The 17678-nt window shown below is 37.2% G+C and overlaps 1 protein-coding gene across 2 annotated transcripts; it reads right to left on the bottom strand.

Moving 5' to 3' along the window:
• Nucleotides 1-547: 547 nt before the first annotated feature.
• hook1 (hook microtubule-tethering protein 1) lies at nt 548-15863 on the bottom strand. Of its 2 annotated transcripts, none has more exons than XM_084433154.1 (22): nt 15645-15863; nt 13363-13448; nt 12681-12753; nt 12526-12576; nt 12089-12221; nt 11181-11248; nt 11015-11077; nt 10823-10906; nt 8939-9102; nt 8611-8751; nt 8311-8512; nt 7728-7838; nt 7516-7603; nt 7124-7190; nt 6410-6550; nt 6092-6179; nt 5857-5888; nt 5676-5758; nt 5373-5473; nt 4985-5086; nt 4772-4840; nt 548-2036 (listed from the first exon to the last, which is right to left on the bottom strand). In XM_084433154.1, exons 1-22 carry the CDS (start codon nt 15684-15686, stop codon nt 1881-1883), a joined length of 2145 nt encoding a protein of 714 aa, XP_084289280.1. In that variant the 5' UTR covers nt 15687-15863; the 3' UTR covers nt 548-1880. The 2 variants fall into 2 exon arrangements, with proteins under 2 accessions (XP_084289280.1, XP_084289281.1); XM_084433155.1 differs by having other exon boundaries at nt 12693-12753.
• Between the last annotated feature and the right edge of the window lie 1815 nt (nt 15864-17678).

The following is a 17678-nucleotide window of genomic DNA, read 5'->3' as shown; positions in this document are numbered from 1 at the left end:
CATAAACATGCTTAGTAATGCCTAGTCTACAAAAACTACTAGAGTAAAGTGCTGGATGAACATTGTCCTAGTTCCAGGTGAAAAAAAGAGAAAAGGTAAAGTTACACATTACAGAATCATCTACCCATTGACAAAGATTTCAGATTCTAGGGTGAGTGAGGGTATGAAGTTCAAGTTTTTAAACAGATAATGCGAGGTATTAGTCAACAAGTAAGCAAGGTTTTGTCATGATAATAAATAATCTGAAATCGATAATCTCATGTCACAGTATGTTTATGTGCTGAACTGTTTGTGTGCCATCTTAAGACTGAGGAACTATTGTATATTTCCTTGTATAGGCTCTATTTCAGATTTCAGATCATATTTTTTTGTTTAATAATTTTTAATTAAGTTAAATTAGATCTGCAGATTTGTCTGTACTTTTAGCACTACAAGTGTCACATAGTGGGATTGCAAAAAATAATTAGGAAATATTACATTTAGGCGCCATCTAGGGGTGAGAGGTGAGTAAAGACTTCAACACTGGGATCATTAAAAAGGCAAGAAGGGATTTCAAAACAAACTTCAGTTTATTCATCACGTGTAAATGAAGGCTGCCAGTGCTCTTTAACTCCAAATATTACTCTGATACCATATGAGTCCAATCTTTTTATTCAAAATCTCTCACAAACAATGACAGTGCTCATAAAATTGAGTTCACAAATTTAAGATTTCTTCCTTGGAACACATCATACATAAATATTAGCATTTCAAAATACATACGCATTTACCCATCACAGGCCCAAAAAGCCTAGCAGAATAAAACACCGGAAAAGACAAATCAGAAATGATTGCAATGATTGACCTTACCCTTTAGAATTGATAGCATAATTATTCAAAACGCAACAGCTAGTCTATTAGCAGATAGCTCAGTCAAATCAACCTAAGCAGGGGCAGATTTTCACAATACAGCAAAAGCCATTTCACAATGCAGCTATGTTTCACAAGTCACGCATGTATTCTTTGACAGTGGCGTACAACACATTCAAAGCCGTCACAGCAGTTTTCTATGGCCTGTTATAATTCTGTGCTGGTGTTCAAATCCTGATAATTGAGGTCTTCACACAGACAGGAAACGTTAAGTGGATAAAAAGGCCCTTCTGCTTGTTAAAAGAGCATGCAAGAGTCCTATCACAGTCAACTGAATATAAAATACTATAACTGGCTGAATAAAGCACCTGGATTTAAGATTTAATCAATAAGAGTCTTTTTTTTTATGTAGTTTTGTTGTCTGAGAAAGTCATTGTAATAGGAAGAAACAAACTAAGGAATCTGGTGTCCAGCACCAAATACATCTTCCTCCTGATCTAAGCATTTTGATTAGTTAGGGCAAAATGTGAAGTCTGCATATGCTTTCAATGTTTTATATGTTGTACTTGCGCGATTACAAATATATTCCACGGCTGCATAGTGTATCGTTGGAAGTCATTCCTAGCAAAAGCATGCATGCTACCATTACAGGACCTGTTGATGCATCGAATGCATTACTTCCCGCACAATCTGAGTTAGCATGACAAAAGATTGACCTGTGACCTTTAGTATCGATGCTGGTTCAGAAGTGACCCTTGCTGCAGACTTTTACAGGTGTTTGTTTAGTACTGAAAGTGAAAAAGACTGCTACTTTATATCATTGTGTGCTGATTGAGTAACCTTCTTCAGAGTTCAACCCCTTATGTACATTATTATACATACATGTGTAACTGTAGAGAGTGAGGGGACATGCTATTGTTCATCATGGCATGCTTGTCCCCTTGTTCAGAAGTGTACTTAAGGTCACTTGAGTGTGCACGTGAGAGAAAGGAGGAGAAGAGCAGGAAGCTGGGGAAGTACTGAGGACAAGGTTACTTGGAAGAAGTGGCAGGCACGTTGATGGGCATGTTGTGCCGTGCGTTGGTCACCTGACGTTGCTGAGCCAGGAAGGACTGGCCGGGCGGCAATAGAGAGTTGGATCGCCCACTCAGACGTGACTCGATTGCCATCTTCTGGAAGTTCAAACTCTGTATGTTTTGCACAACAACAACCAAAAAACACTGAACACAAGGTAAATCACTGCTGATTTTTCAACAAAACAGTAAAATGCTTTAAGGCGTTGTGTGAATGAGCAAAATGACTAAAGCCGGGTACACACATTTTCTCACAACACTTTGCGTTCATTTAACACTCTTTGACTCATTTAAGACTCCGCTAACGAGAATACTTGACAAAACAGGAATTCTGGCATAATTTTGTGTGTTTTTGTCCGTTCAAGCGTGAAAGAGAACTCAATGCGGCTTTCTGTGCGCCAGTAAAGATTTGAGTTCTCTTTTGCATCTTATGGCGCTTGAATGGTTTAAAGCGATAGTTCACTTTGAAATTAATTTTTGATATGTTTTAGCTTACCTCAAGGGCATCCAAGATGTAGGTGTCTTTGTTTCCGCAGTAGTTTCAATTTTGATATTTTTAGGTCAAACCGTTCTTGTCTGTCAGTCATATAATGCAGGTCGATGGTCATTGTCTCAAAACACAAGCACAGAGTCCAAATTAAAACAATTCCCCATCGTCCAAATGAAACAATTCCCCATCGTAAGTACACATTGATGGCCTAAGACACGAAACGAGCGGTTTGTGTGAGAAAACGAACAGTATTTATATCGTTGTTATCTCTTGAAAACAGCACACGTCCAAATGATCTGACGGCGCGGGCGGGTATAGATATAAACATAGATGTCGCCTTGGCTACTGCAGTTCATTGGAACGAAACCGTAGCCAAGCGACATCTAGTGTATATATCTATACCCGCCCGCGCGCGGGTATAGAAGTATACACTAGATGTCGCCTTCGCTACTGCAGTTCATTGGAACGAAACCGTAGCCAAGGCGACATCTATGTATATATCTATACCCGCCCGCGCCGTCAGATCATTTGGACGTGTGCTGTTTTCAAGAGATAACAACGATATAAATACTGTTCGTTTTCTCACACAAACCGCTCGTTTCGTGTCTTAGGCCATCAATGTGTACTTATGATGGGGAATTGTTTCATTTGGACGATGGGGAATTGTTTTAATTTGGACTCTGTGCTTGTGTTTTGAGACAATGACCATCGACCAGCATTATATGACTGACAGACAAGAACGGTTTGACCTAAAAATATCAAAATTGAAACTACTGCGGAAACAAAGACACCTACATCTTGGATGCCCTTGAGGTAAGCTAAAACATATCAAAAATTAATTTCAAAGTGAACTATCCCTTTAATAGCACTTGAATGAATGATAGCGTGATCATATACTGTAGCGCAGCCAAAGGACGACAGAAAAAAAAAACAATGCAGCATTAAATGCGTTAAATATTTTTAACGGGTTAAATAGATTTTTTTACAGCATTTAAAGGTACAATATGCAACATTTTCTGCCGCTAGAGGGCGCTACATTCCAAACAACAACAACGGCGTAGCTTGATGACGATGTGAAGGAGCGTGGAATGATGGGAACTGTTGTTTTCAACTCCACCGTGGATGTAAATCAGTCAGACGGGAATCGAAAAAGCATGTTCATGGATGAGGTTAAATTCTATTTTTATAAATGTTCCGTTTAATGACATGCTTTTTGTGGCGAGGGGGGCGTGGTTCAGCGCGGTCTGTAACGGGAGATATAGAAACGAGACGAGAGGGACGCAAGTAGGTTAAGTGCAAATGACGAACACCTGTGTCTTATTGCAGTATTATTGGCGTGGAGAGACCGTGCTGGAACAAGAGAGAGACAGAGGACTCGTACGAGAGACTGGAGAGAAATTTGGACGGATCCGAGCTCTCATTTTTGAACTGTTTTGTGCCGTCGCGGTTGCCACGGTGAATGCGCGTTGTGTGCGACTTTTGTTTGTTTTGTTTTATTTTAATAAAGTACGAGTCCCAGTCACGCCGACCCCTGTCTTCTTCCTTCCTGACTCTTGAACCTCATCACACTTTTATTTCATTAAAATGAATTAACAGCAAGAAAAGTAAGGTTTAATACTAAATTAGTTATCATAGATGTTACTGTATTTGTCGAATTCATTGTTGTGATAACGCTGCGCAGTTTTACGTGTTCTAAACAATTGTTGTAAAAGTACATTCGAACATACCCACATCATTCGCCAAAATACTGAATCTTTATGTATAACACATGCTATATTTATTTATATGGCCATAAACACCAGACGTGATAAACAATGTCAATAAACTAAACACAAACCTAAAGCAATAATACTTTCCTTGCATAAACATAACTATTACCGAATGCTATATTTGGAAAATATAAAATTAAGCATGCTTTGTCGACAGAACCAGCTGCAATCGGTAAAGAATAATTGTGTTCCATAACGACTGCAAGAAACAAGCTAACGTTTGTTGCTTGATAGACGCTACAACTACAACTTCCGCATTTGTCCAGGACTCCACGCAGTACGAGCGGAAACCAAGGGTAACGCGGATATGACGCAATTGACTGGCGACTCCCAGCTCCCCCCTGCTCTAACGCCCCGTTTCCTTGGTTAAAATCGCAATTTTCTCATGATTTAAAAATAGTTGGAAACGTTTGGGATATTGTAAGTAATCAACTTAACAAAATATATAACACTGGCCTTGAGATTTTGGGATATTTGAATGCAAAATTCTTACATATTGTACCTTTAATTGACATAAATACATGTCTTACTGCATATTTAAATAAATAGCTAACAGCATTGCTAATTGACACTGTATATTATAAACATACCTTATTATACCAAGCTGTCACAACTAACTTCTCCTCATATTCCCTCAGTTTGGCCTGTTCACACTCCCGCTGGGTAAATATTGCACAAGAACAGACATGAGTAAAGGAACAACAAACTGGAAAGAATGACATTGCGAATGAGAAACTAAACCTGAAATTGCTGGACATGAATAACATAATAAAGCATTTTGTAAGAAGAGATGGCTTCTCTACCTCCAGAGCATTGATCCTCTTGTCTTTCTCAGAGAGCTGCGCTTTCAGTAACTGGATCTCAACTGAGGCTGGGTTTAGCTTGGGATCCAGAGCTCGAATCACCTTAAAGAACGCAGAATATGATGCATTTAACCATTGGAAGATGTAAATCTTTTCAAAAATTTCCCAAAAGCGTAAAATTATGCAAGAAAGCATACTACATTGTGCGTTTAAAATTGTAGTTAATTGATATGCAAAAAAAAAAGACAGAATGTCAAATACATTTTGATCGGTTCCTCCTAATATTGAGGACCTCAAAATGACTACAAAACTGTAACATGCAAGAGCATGCAAGTCATTCAGTAGCAAAATAAGCTACGTATGTGAGAGCTGAAGTTAATGTAACTACATCACGCGCTTTCTCCAGGTACATCTTGTATCGATCCTCCATCGCCCTCATGTCCTCATCTTTCTTCTTCAGCGCAGCCGCCAGCTCGTCCATTTTCACACCTGAAAGTGACATTTATCTCTAAGACTGAGAGGTATTTTAAAGTTGAAAAGATTTGATGTCTGACTCAGAGAGGATCATAACGTCACTCTGGACATCAAAGTTTACGGTTTGAGTGAGTGAGTGTGACTCATTCTTGTCTATGAAGTCATGAAAGGCAATTTGGTGTCAAATATAGGGTCAGATCAAAATTTGGAAGCTAACTGGTTTGAGTAGCGTCTGGCTGAAGGTCCTCCAACAGCTCTTTCTTCTTCATGATTTCATCTTGCGCCTCATTCAGTTGCACCCTGGTAAAAAAAACAAAAAAACATTAGGACATTTAGCTTCAGAAGGTGCATAAGACGCTCAAATCAAATCAAAAATCTGATCAAATGTCTAAACTTACATATGAGCATCCAGCTTCCTCTTCAGATGAGACTGTATGAAAGGAAACAAGCAATGTGACTTTTAAATGAAAAGTCACTACCACCAGAAATGTAAAAGCATACTGTACATAAAACAAATGAAAGACCAGGAACACAGAAACACAGCCCAAATGATTTAGCAAAGTGCATGTTTATGTAGCACTGACCAAAAATGTGCCAAAACAGCACCACCAAGAGGCCTAAACACACACTTACATCGTCAGGTTTGGCTCCCTGTGTCTGCAAGGCCTTCTGCAGATCCTCTACCTGCTGCTGCAGCTCGCTGATTCTTTCACTGTTTAACCTTAACACGCAGAAAACAATACGCAAGGCTTGTACAGACTGACTGAAACCGACTAAATGAAAATATACACATTAAATCAACATGAAATCAATTAAGCTTGCTATTTAAAACTAGGGCACAGTGGCACTCGTTTTCAACACAACGTGTCAAGTTAAAAATGGTACAACTTTTAAAAATGCATTCTAAATGCACAGTATGGTTTCTATTTGATGTATTATGTCAATCCGTACCTTTTCTCAGTGTCCAGTTGACTCCGTCCACGCCGGGCCTCCTCCAGCTGCACCTGAAGTTCAGTTATGCGCTCGTTCTCAGACTCCTCCTTCTGCAGTCGCAACATCTTGTTCTCATGCTGCAGACGGATGAACTTCTCCCTGGAGAAGTAGATACAGTATACGCATTAACATATAGGTGTCCTACATTTTTAATGCATAAAAGATGTATGTAAATCACAAAGACAAGTGCCATACTAGTCTTCCTAATGACCTTGTTTCCAGAGTGATGTTATAAACAGTAGTAATAACAGCCATTTAAAAGTCTCTCTTCACTCGTTATTTGATTTTTGCACAAAATTAAGTTAAAATCAACCAAAAACGCTGCTTTGAAACGATATGCATTGTGAAAAGCTCTATTCAAATAAATGTGAATTGAATTATGCTCTTTTGAACTTTCTAGTCATCAAAAAATGCTTAAAAACAGTGCATAATGGCTTCCACTAAAATAGCCGTATAACTGTTTTCAATATTGATAATAATAAGAAATGTTTCTTAAAAGCACCAAATCAGCATATTAGAATGATTTCTGAAGGATCATGTGACACTGAAGACTGGAGTAATGATGCTGAAAATTCAGCTTTGCCATCACAGGATTTTTTTTTTAATCATTTTAAAATGTATTCAAATAGAAAACAGTTATGTGCGATGATTTACCTCATACATGCATCATACCTGTACTCAATGGGCAACATCTCAGCTGCTAGGTTATCATGGCTTGGGCTTCCTGTTTGATACTTTGCTGTGAAGTGTGAAATAAGGACAAGTTCAAATTCCATACTATCTGCAAAACTTAATTTTAAGTTCGTGTTTACTGAGCTGTGAAGTGACCCAGACACGGGTTCACGGCTGCACTGTGGTCAGAATATGAATGTAACAGGCTGTACTGCCTCTGAACAAGCTGATTTGGTTGAATTTAAATTGCCTATGCCAAACAAATCCCTCCTTGAAGGAGTGGAAGAACTGTTATCGCACTCGGCAGAGCTGTCCGTACCAATTCATGTCTGTGAATTTCCTAGCAGGACATTGCAACACTTCCAGGTGTGGTATCTGCAGTCATACTGTACCTGCTAGTAATAGCTGGTCCTGTTGGGCCTGCATGCATCGCAGTTCTTCAATGGTCTCTCTGAGAGTGTCCCGCTCAATGCTGATCCTCTGATGAAAAAAAGTTATATTTTTTATGTCTGGTGCCGCTAGTGGCACAGAAATGACACACGTTAGCATTAAATCATCTAATGTACAGTGTTAGTTGTCTGAGCATGTGAATGTGTCTCTCTACCTCTTTCTCCTTCACTACAGCATCATATTTCTCCTGAAATTTCTTCATCTCAAACGCCAGGTTATCAGCCCGACGGGACTCATCAGACAATTTCTTGTGGAGCTCCTGACCCTGAAGTTACAGAAACAATGTAATGTTGATATATTACTTTCAAGTCTGAAGTTGTGTATGAACCTCTATGTATGTTATATAAAATACTCCAATATGATTTTGGTCACTATTTCTACACTACAGTTAAATAGTGACTAAATAGTTACTATTAAAATTATTGTTTTTGAAAGAGGTCTCTTATGCTCACCAAGACTTAATTAAAAATACAGAAAAAAACTGTTATATTGTGAAACATTATTACAAATTAAAATAATTGCTGTTGAATTTAACATATCGAAATGTAATTTACTCCTGTGATGGCAAAGCTGAATTTTCAGCATCATTATGCCAGTCTTCAGTGTCACATGATCCTTCATTATAATATGCTGATTTGATGCTCAAGAAAAGTTTAAATTTCTTTCAAAAAACAAAAAAACACATAAACAACGACAACAAACAGTAAAATAAACCTGGTAACACTTTTATACGGTACCTGTCTCTTGTAAGTCTCTAGCTGAGCTCTAGCAGCATTGGCCTTGCGCAGCTCCTCTTCAAGGCTGACCGTGTTGTGCATGTAGGTCATATTCTTCTCCTCCAGAACTTTCACTTGCCGTCTGAGGTCACTTAGATCTTCTAACTTCTTCCTGTACGTCTCAACGGAGGCCTCTAGCTTCACTGCCCGGTCAGAGCAGCTCCTAAACAAACACAAATGAATCATAAAGACTTCCCAAAACAGCCAAACAGAATAACTGGCAAAGACTACATATGGAAACACGTACGACCCAGCACATACCTTAATATGTCTAATTCATCTTTAAGTGTTCGTGACTCCTCAGCCAAGCTGGTCAGTTCATCATTACGATGCTGAAGCTCCACTAGTTGTTTCTCCAGTTCTTCACAGTGGATGCGGTAATCATCTTTGGCTGCCTCTAGTCTGGATATTACACACTCATTCATTGTGATTCATGGAGACATTCTACCCATGCTTGGTTCATTATTTCAATGTTTGTCTACTTATGCAACAACGACTATATTCAGAACAACAGCAGGTTAATATCAAGTACGTTTCAGACGACATTTGGCCAGTTAGTTTGGATATGTGAAGTTAGATGAAGCTGTACCTGAAGGTCTCCTCCTGAAGCTGCTCGAACTGTATTTGTAGCTGGCTGTGCTTCCTCCCTGATGGAGTGCTGGGGTCATCAAAAGTATCAAGCTGATTGGCTCGATCAGTCAAGAGGTCATTTTCAGCCAGGAGGCTGTTCCTTTCCTCCTGCAGCATTGTCACCTGATCAAAGGGCAAAAAGGTCAAACACACAGGCTTTCTTGGAAAACTGATGTTTATTATGTCAAGGCATGAATGACCTACATACCATGGCATATTTGAATGTAGGATTGCATTTAGAGTTGTACATTATGATGTACACTACTGTTCAAAAGTTTGGAGTCGGTAAGATCTTTTAATGTTTTTAAAAGAAGTCTCTAATGCTCATGAAGGCTGCATTTATTTGACCAATACATAGTAATAACTTTAAATATTATATTCTTTAAATATTAGATAAACTGTTATCTATTCTTGTGATGGCAGTAATCAATTTTCAGCATAATTCGATCTTCTAATATGCTGATTTGGTGCAACATTCCTTTTGCTATTATCATATTTGTTTGTAGAAAACATTATACATTTTCACATTATAAATGTATTTGCTGTGACTTTTGATCAATTTAACGCATCCTTGCTAAATAAAAAGTTTTACTTTGTCCAAAAAAAAAAAAAAGTAAATAGCAGTGTATATATAGACCATGAAGTAAGGATTTTTTTATTAGTGTGAATTATAATGATTACATTTATTAACTAGGATTACATTTTTAAAACCCTGTGCTGTTGAACTATTAACCCCCCATAAAGAAAGAAAGAAAAACCACTCAAAACAAACAAAAATGTTCCTTTTACATAAACTCCAAATTGATGCAGTTTCAAATTGAATTGAAAATGATTAATTCAGCAAATAAAACAAATCCACTGTTAATGTTAGGAATGTTAAATGGCTTTTACTCTTCTTGTTTAGAGTTCCCCAAATATAAAAACCACAGCAACCTGATAACCCATTCATTTTTAGCACTGAACCCATGAGCTCTTTTTGCCACACACACATACACACGCACACACACACACGCACACACACACACACACACACACACACACACACGCACACACACACACACACACACGCACGCACGCACACCAGTTTGCCAGTGGTTAGATTGGTTAGTTTTAGTTAGGCTAGGCTGCCATGCATTTGTTTAGACTTACCTCTCATTGGTCATGGATACTTTTAACTCAATCTGTCAAGAATCAGCAACACATGAATTTCTAACCCATTTATGTGCGCAGGAAAGTTAACATGGCAGTACAAATCCAGCAACAATAAGGACCTTTAAATGTGTATATACTGTATATTTATATTTACCACAAATTCCAAAAAGGAAATACATACCTAAACATTTAATGAAAATGCTGTACATTACAGAATATTTAACCTCTTTGTAAAAGCTAAAAGCACATCAGCCTCTGCACAGACAAACCAAAAATACTTGAACTAAAAGGCAAAATCAGTTCATCCATGAAGGTGAACGAACAGAACAGCAGAAATGCTGTTCGCTGAGCTGACACTTACAGTCTGCAAACACAGACGCAAAAACATATGCTGTCAATGCCTTTTTATAGGTATGCAGCTTGTAAATATTTCTGCACCTGTGTACATTCATATCTAAAACAATTTTTGTCACAATCAATGTTTCATTAAATCATCTAAATTGAGCTGAATATTGGGGATGTCATTTTAAATAATAAAGATTGCATAACAGATTCGGTTATGCAATATGTACTGTAAAAAGCACTATATAAATAAATGTGACTTGACTTTTAACATCCCTAATATTATTGTTTCTTCGTAGATGCAAATGCTTTGACAATAGTTAAAGTAGTTGACAAACTGGAATCTCACCTGCATGTCAAGCTCCTGACAGCGCTGTGCCAACTCTTCTTTCTCTGCTATGACCTCAGTCAGATCCTCCAAGGCTTTCTTTAACTACCAAAAAAAACCATCATTGAACAATATTACAAGATACTATATTTAATAACAATATCAACACAGTTCTCGGATGGTATGATGTTGTTATATGTCTGTATTTCTTACCTGGTGTTCAACATCTCCAAGAGGTTCTGTTCCTATCTGAGACATAGTCTCCTTGCTCATTAGCTGTAATCAATAAAAAAACAAACATAAGAATTCCTTTTCATTCTTTATTAAGGTGAATTTATGGCCACATAAAAATATCTGAATAAAATGAAAGGCCTCTGACCTCTTGAATGGCAGTCATCACCACATGCTGTACAGATTCCTCCAAGGTCATGATTATCTGGATATACTCTGGACAAACAACAATCTCACAGGGTTAAAAATATTATGAAATATAGATATATCACAAGAAAAATAGCAGCACATGGCTTTGAAACAGCATGAGGGAGAGTGAATAATTACAACATTTTAAATTCACCATGAAATCAAACTTGACAGTTCTTGTTTTTTAAGGAATATTGCAGTATTTATTACAAATGATTTATCTGTGCACATTATTATTATTATTTAATTCATGTGCCCTTCCACCAAAATAACTTCCCTTCCCTCTTGCAACTACATCTCTTCTCTTCTGTGTTTTTCGGGCATTGGCAGGACAATCTGATCACAGCAATAGTAAACAACAACAATCAATTCCCAAAGGACAAAATCAAATCCCACCATACATTTCTTCTTGCTTGAGAAACCATTTCACTCAGATACATAGCCTACGTCAGAATAGAGAAGAAAAGTTTATCGTAACTTCCGTTTCAGGTCGACCATGGCTGCGTTTAAGTCCTCGCAAACTTCCCTCCATCTCGTTCACTTGGAAGTACGTCATTGCTTACGTTGCAAGAGTGCCCACTACTGGCGGAACCCTTACAATGGGTTTAAATGGAACACCATAAGACCTTGATCACTTGTGGGTAAATTACGTGCGAGCACTGCGAGTTGCTGTTGTGACGTCACAATAGTGTTGAAGTGTACATATGAGTAGACTCGCTCTCTCAGTCAAAACTGAGGGTTCAAGGGTCTGTCCTAATAAACTTCCCTAGTCCACTTGACGAACACACTTCAAAATGGCGATGGGGAAGTTTGTGATTGTATGTCTGTATGACTGAAGGTTTTTGGGTGAACTATCCCTTTTACTACCTTGTTTCCTGTCACATTTGACTGCACACCCAAGGATGAGCTGTAGGAGGCGTCCCAGCTCTACTTGATCAGACTGCTCGATCACTCGCACCAGGTCAGGCAGAGGAAAATCTGTGATCTGCTGAGCTAAAACCTGAACACAAAGGGATCATAACACATAAATGATTACACATACAAGCATTGATTCTTTATTAGAATGAATCTGATTGTATGGTCATTGTGCCTTTGCTAAAATAAAATAAAAACTGCAGGCATTAAAATATCTGTAGCTCATTCAGAATGTGCTATAATTAAACCACCCAACAATTACACACATTCATGTGACTGTCGGCATGGGTTAATAGTTAAGTGAAAGGTTAATTCCTTGTTCAAAGTCTGACTAATGGCATGTTACAGCAGAAACAAGCATTTTAATGAACCAAACCTCTGTCAATTACCTCATTATAATAATCAATAATCATCTGCAGGACCTTTTTGAGGTTGTTCAGCTGTAAAATGAAGTGAAACAAAGACTTTAACTTTAACATATTATACTTGACATGTTCTCAAAATTAGATTTAAGCACCAAGGCCTGGAAGGAAAATAAATGTACCTTGAGTCTTACATTATCTCCAACATCCTCTTTAATACGAGACAGCCAGCTCTCACTGAACCATGAAGGATCTCTGTAATTGAAACTTATTGATCAGTGCAGTTCAGTCTTGTCTAATTCAGACACTTTCAGATGCTTTCATTCAGATCAGTCGGTAAAATCAAATCAAATATGTTTTGTTCCCATCCCATTCTGCTTTAATGCAATCAGAATTAAATCACACTCTCAGACCCTGAGAACAATATGCTAAATTTCACTATAGCCTACTTGAATCAAAGTTTATTTAACAAAAAATATATACATCAGAACCCAGGTAATTTGACTCTGAGGACTACCAACAACCCAATACAAGTCATAAAATATTCAAACACTGACAAGCTGAGATATAAATCAGTAATGCTGACCTGGAAAGAACTAATTTGATTTAGTAGAGCAAGAGGGAAAAGGAAGGTGGGAGGCAACTGAAAAGTGTAAAACACAGTCAAGAATGAATTAAATGAATGAGTCAAGGAAACACTGCAGCTCAACTGGTAGTACATGGCGCTAGCAACGACAAAGTCATGGGCTCAATTACCAAGGAACACTCATACCAATCAAATACACAGAATGAAAGCAATATAAGTTGATTTGGACAAAAGCATCCGCCAATGAATAAATGTCAAGTAAATGTAAACACACTCACATCTGATGCAGAGCCTGAGACATGGCTGACCCTGAGGTCAGATCGTCCACGGTCTTACAGGGGGCTGCAGTTTTGAAGGTCTGCAGCTGAGGCCACACATACAAAGAAAAGAAACATGGGTATAGAGTACTAAGAATAAACAATGATAAACTACGGTGAGTATGTATTACTACAGGGGTTTCCAAACTTTTTTGACAGCTGAACTCCTTTTATGTAAAATATTTACTTGATGTACCCCCTGAGATTTATATTTCAATAATTTAAGGACACATTAATAATATGCATAATAATAATTAAGATTTAATTATAACTATTATTATAGATTTCGGTTTTATATCAAATAATTGAGCAGCCCCATTGATTTATTTTGATGGTAACACTTTACAGTAAGTTTGTTAACATTAGTTAACTACATTAGTGAACATGAACTAACAATAAACAATACTTCTACAGATTTTATTAACACAAGTTAATGTTAAATTCTACACTTACTAATACATTATTAAAATCTAAATTGTATCTGTTCACATTTACTATGCACTGTCAACTAACATGAACAAGCAGTGAACAATTTTTTAATAACTAACAGTAACAAAGGTTAATGAACAGAAATCCCACTAAAAAAATACAATGGTGTAAAAATTAACAAAATGCTCCATTATGTAGTTAATGTTTATATTTGGGTCAATGTCACATGACATGCATATTTTTGTGTCCAGGTGCATTATTTCCTTTTACAATAATTTGATAAATTCATGACATACAGTATATCACTTCAGTCAATAAAACCTATTTAGTTTGAATTAATTTTTAGTACATTTAAATAATACATATTTTATGTTTTGTTATCTTAAACCGCCAACATTTCAGGAGGTGCAACTGTCCGAACAAATGAAAAGACTAAGAAAACTATTAAAAATGGTGTCTTAATAATAACATTTTTAAAACTAAATACTATGGCAATATTTTATGTTTGAAACCTTTCATATAAACAAATTTGATGAATATCAGTAGTTTTAAAGCTGTTGAGATAATACAAAAACTTGTCCAGCAATTTGTATATCCTCAAATGTCAGGGTGGCACAACTGCAAACATGGCTCTTTTATTATAAATCGACAAGGTAATGAAAGTAAACATAATAATGCATCATCCAGAGGAAGGAACTCAACTGATCCTTGTAGCAGAGTGAAAAGGTTTGTAGATCTCTCTCAAATACTGGTAAAAACTGCTAATTTCAAGTATGGGTAAGTTGGCACACTTTCCATGTCAGGTGGTACAACTACAGTACATACAACTATTTGTAAGTAGGTAAGTATTGTCAATTTAAATTTGTCAAAATAAAAGTCAAAGTGCATTTTTATTTTATTTTAAACACGTTATTTAACAACTGAATCTAATTTAAACACATTGTTCATGACTCAAATATATAATCAGTTTTAAAACGATTTTTGAACAAAAACATAATTTGGGTGTGCACTGTGCAGTTCTGACTAAAGCATTAGAGATCACTATATAAATGTCATTCTGAGATACTAGCAAACAAATATTGCATTTAAAATGAGCCATACATTCAGGTAACCATTGTAAGCACAGATATGCCATTCACTGCAGCAGAATGAATGAAAATACAGAAACACCACAGGTTTAGAGATTATGATCTAGGAAAGATAGTGGTCTTTTGAACCTTATAAGTCTTTTTGAGAACTATTTTGAGGGGCCCTGGTGCAGACCCAATGTAAACACACAGCCATGGATCAGGGCCAAATATAGAGAATCGCAAGCACGCGCCGTACGCGATCATAAGCCGCAGTCAACAATCAAAGCGACATCATGTTAAACTGAGACTGGGAATATCCCATTGCATAAGAGACATTCCACAAATGCTCTAGCTAACCAGATTAGACACCTAAATCGGATGAGGAATGAGTTGGCTGTGCTGTGACTGTTTGTGTTGGTTACATGTTTAACCGCATTCTGAGTCTAGTTTGTCGTTTTGATTATTAGCCTATTTTATATATTGTCGCGTGCTGGACGGGTGCCGCGTGGAGAAATGAGCGCATTTGTAAATGTTGTAATGATGCACCGCAGACCCCGTTTGGTTTTCATGAGGTGTACATCGAAATGTCTTATTTCCGGTATTTTTGGACCATGGATCCAGAAAGGAAAGACTACCTGCGACAGGAAACTTAACGCTATCGTCATGGCTCTGATCGCAGATAGGATACATAAACGATTCCTGGTTCTGGTGATCGTAAAGCTACACTAAAAGACAGGATCTTACCCAAACAATCAGGCTCTCGCATAGCGTTTTATTTAAATCCATTTCTCGTCTGTGCTATCGGGCAAATATTTCCGTCCACCTGTCAACAATGCGTTTCCCTTTCCCACCTGCGAGTGTATTTGCCTAGCGCTCTCCAGCGCTACGTTCACGTCAATTGCGTCTACGCACAAATTGGTACGTAAAGGCTTCCTGAATGCACGCCGCTGATACAGCGCGTGATGCGTTGATAAGGATTGGGGATTGATGGGATCAAGAGCGCAACAGCAAGAAATAAAACACCAATGGTGTGTTGAGTTCAGGACACCGTACAGCCAATCTAAATAGAGATCTGAGAAGATTGGCAGAGCAGTGAACATGGATTGTTTGGTGTAATAGTTTGGTTTCCACACTCTACAAAAAGAATATGGGCACCTATAAGAGTAGGCTACTAAATGTGAAATAGTCTACAGTGTGTTATAAAATTCAAATTCATCAACAAAAACTTAAAATGAACCAGATTCACCTATAAGCACTTTAAAAAAAAAATTTTGTTGTTGCCTATTTAATGTTTATTTAGCCTATTATTAGCCTTGGATATTTTTTAAGATTTAAATTTCTCTCACATTATAGAAATATAGGATAATAAACCATCTTGGACCAGCAACAAACCAGCTGACAAAACATGCTGAGGTTGTCAATATTAAATAGTTTGTATTCCATGCAGAATGTCCAGATTTCACTATTATCTCAGACCAAATCTGTTCTAAAACAAATTCATCAGCTTAAACTGGATTTAACTGAGTTTAAATATTATATCATTAAAGGAAAATATCTTAATTTTTCCAATGTGTATTTTATTTGACTTATTTTACACTTAGCACTGCATATGGACATTCTTATTTATTCCATATCACACATATTCACTTATCAATGCTTCATGATCCCAAGCTCAAGAAGATTACAAAGTCATTATTTTATATTAGAGGCATACAAGGCAGAAAAGTTTTATACCTTTTTGTAATAAAAACACAAGATAAGATAGTGTTGTGAAGTCACATTTACCTTGTGGGAATAAAATAAGAGACACATTAGTGCCTTTATTGTGAATCCATACATTGCATTCTATTAGGTTTTTTCATGACCTTTTCCTTTATTCCATTAATAATTTCACCACAAAGCCACATTTAATCACATTACAGCATATACTCGAGCTCAAGAAATAAGCCAAAAATAAATTTTCTGTTGGAACTGCTCACTACGAAATGGGACAGCCTATAGTGGCACCAATCCTAGACTGACATGACGCTGGACTTTAAACCATGACAGCCTTCAGATTCTTATTTAGACCAGGGGCCTTTAACCTGCCCCTGCTATTTTCAGCCACTGTGACCTTGCAGTTTAGGCAAAAATGGGAAAATAAATATTAGCTTGAGACATTTTTAGTAAGAAGGTCCAGGGCAAATGCACTTGATGGTATGAAGCCAATGTGGGCAGCTAAGTCAATAAAGAATTTGGAGATATTTATTTAATAAAAACTCGCACATAATATGCTCCAGCTACACTGCACACAGGTACATAGATTGGAGGGTCAATGTATTTAATACAATTAGCCTATGGGGTATAGTATTAAAGTAGGTTTAGCTTTATTTTAACCTGGATTGCCCCAGTTACTGGCACCCAAGTGAAATGCCTTTCTTTGGTCATCCATATGGGACAGTGTATTATATTGTGTAAACTCACGGTAAACCATTGACAGACGACTAACCTTCTTAAAGTAGGAGGAGACTTACAACCTGTCTTTGAACGTCTGATAGTGGTCACATGACAAAAATAAAACACTTGAGACCGAGGAATGGCCATGGCTTTGATCAACACAAATATTGCCAATCAGTACACTTTCACATCGATGAACATATTGCAGAGATCAGTAAGATTGCAAGCAACTTTCCTGAATTTTGAAAATCCAACAGGAAATCAGTGTAGTTAGCTAATCTCCAAAAAAGGGACTGAAGTGGGACTGAAAGCCCTGGCTAATGATTAACCTGTCTGTCAAAT

This window comes from Rutilus rutilus, assembly GCF_951802725.1.
Source record: "Rutilus rutilus genome assembly, chromosome: 15".
Classification (NCBI taxonomy): Eukaryota; Metazoa; Chordata; class Actinopteri; order Cypriniformes; family Leuciscidae; genus Rutilus; species Rutilus rutilus.
The sequence above is the reverse complement of the archived record's forward strand: the minus strand, read 5'-3'. Positions and strand labels throughout refer to the sequence as shown.

Excerpts from the sequence above, each read along its gene's own strand:
- hook1 (XM_084433154.1), bottom strand. The coding sequence starts at position 15,686 with ATGGATTTAAATAAAACGCTATGCGAGAGCCTGATTGTTTGG. Across the intron at positions 12,577-12,680 it reads GAGATAATGTAAGACTCAAG|CTGAACAACCTCAAAAAGGT; the intron begins GTACATTTATTT and ends TTCATTTTACAG. Across the intron at positions 5,759-5,856 it reads AGGAAGCTGGATGCTCATAT|GGTGCAACTGAATGAGGCGC; the intron begins GTAAGTTTAGAC and ends TTTTTTTACCAG.